The sequence below is a fragment of the Mus caroli genome, unplaced genomic scaffold (genome assembly GCF_900094665.2).
Source record: "Mus caroli unplaced genomic scaffold, CAROLI_EIJ_v1.1 scaffold_23155_1, whole genome shotgun sequence".
NCBI classification, from domain to species: Eukaryota; Metazoa; Chordata; class Mammalia; order Rodentia; family Muridae; genus Mus; species Mus caroli.
The window spans coordinates 5,323-6,454 of NW_018390844.1; the positions used below are offsets into that span (position 1 = coordinate 5,323).

The 1,132-nt window shown below is 67.2% G+C and overlaps 1 protein-coding gene across 1 annotated transcript in view; it reads left to right on the forward strand.

The window, feature by feature from the left end:
* LOC110288866 (dehydrogenase/reductase SDR family member on chromosome X homolog) overlaps nt 1–770 on the forward strand; it is a gene marked incomplete at its 5' end in the record, with an annotated part of 5,129 nt that extends 4,359 nt beyond the window's left edge. Inside the window, one exon of the mRNA XM_021155107.2 lies at nt 653–770. Within this exon, the coding sequence (XP_021010766.2) occupies nt 653–770 (118 nt within the window). The remainder of the gene's footprint in view (nt 1–652) is intronic.
* Nucleotides 771–1,132: the final 362 nt, after the last annotated feature.

A 1,132-nucleotide genomic window follows, 5' to 3' on the forward strand; every position in this document is an offset into this window, starting at 1 on the left:
ATGCCCCTGCCTCAGCTCGCGGCTCTGTGTGTGTGTGTTGGGGGGGGGGTGAGGGCGGGCGGGGTCTCCTCGCCACTTCCTGTCTGACTCCACGCGGCCTCTGTGGCCTCGGGTGACCTCAGATGACCCCAGGTGACCCAGCCTGAACCATCCTGATGCCAGTGACCTCTGTGACCTCTCATGACCCCAGATGACCCCCCAGTGGCCCCCAGGGACCCACATGACCCCCGTGACCTCACCTCGGCCTCAGTGACCACGGTGACCCCGCTTGACCCCCGTACCCCAACCTGGGCCACTTTTTGGCCTCTGTGACGTCTGTGACCCCGTGTGACCCNAGATGACCCCACGTGACCTCAGTCACCCACCTGGAGCCAGCTTGACCCCGGTGACCTCTCTGACCTGCCATGACCCCTGACCTGCCGTGACCCCGGGTGACCCTACTTGACCTCGGTGACCCTGCGTGACCCCCCAGGATAAGGACCTAACACAGCTTGACCCTCGTGACCTCACGTGACCCTGGGTGACCCCCAACATGACCCCAGTCACCTCCTCTGGGCCTTGGTGACATCGCTGGATCCAGGTGACCTCCCGTGAACCCGGATGACCCCACTTGACGTCGTTGACCCCTGTGTGACCCCGGTGACCCCATTAGACCCCGCNACCCCGACCTGACCCTGGTGAACCCTGTGACCTCCCGTGACCCCGGATCGCCCCCACCTGACCTCGGTGACCCCCGCGACACCCCACGAGCCCGTACGACCCCCCTGTGACCCCCGCTCCACTGGGGCCCCCCCCGCCCCGCCCCCGCCCCGCCCCGCCCCGGCCGCCGCACGCAGGGGCCGGGATGTAGAGGTCGGCGGTGGCAGCGGCGGCCGAGCTGGAGACGTCGCCCGGGGTGGGGCCGGGGGCGGGGTCGGTGACGTCAGTCAGTCAGGGCCGCATTTGCATAAATTAGCATACGGTGCGGCCCGGGCCGTCCTGGGGCTCAGTGTGTAGCCCAGGCTGGCCTCCATCTCGGCCATCCCCCTGCCTCTGCGTCCCGCGGGCTGGGACGAAAGGCGTGGCCACCGCGGCCCGGCGACCCTGAAATACTCAACAAACACTTGATTAAAAAAACCGGACTTTCAAAAAA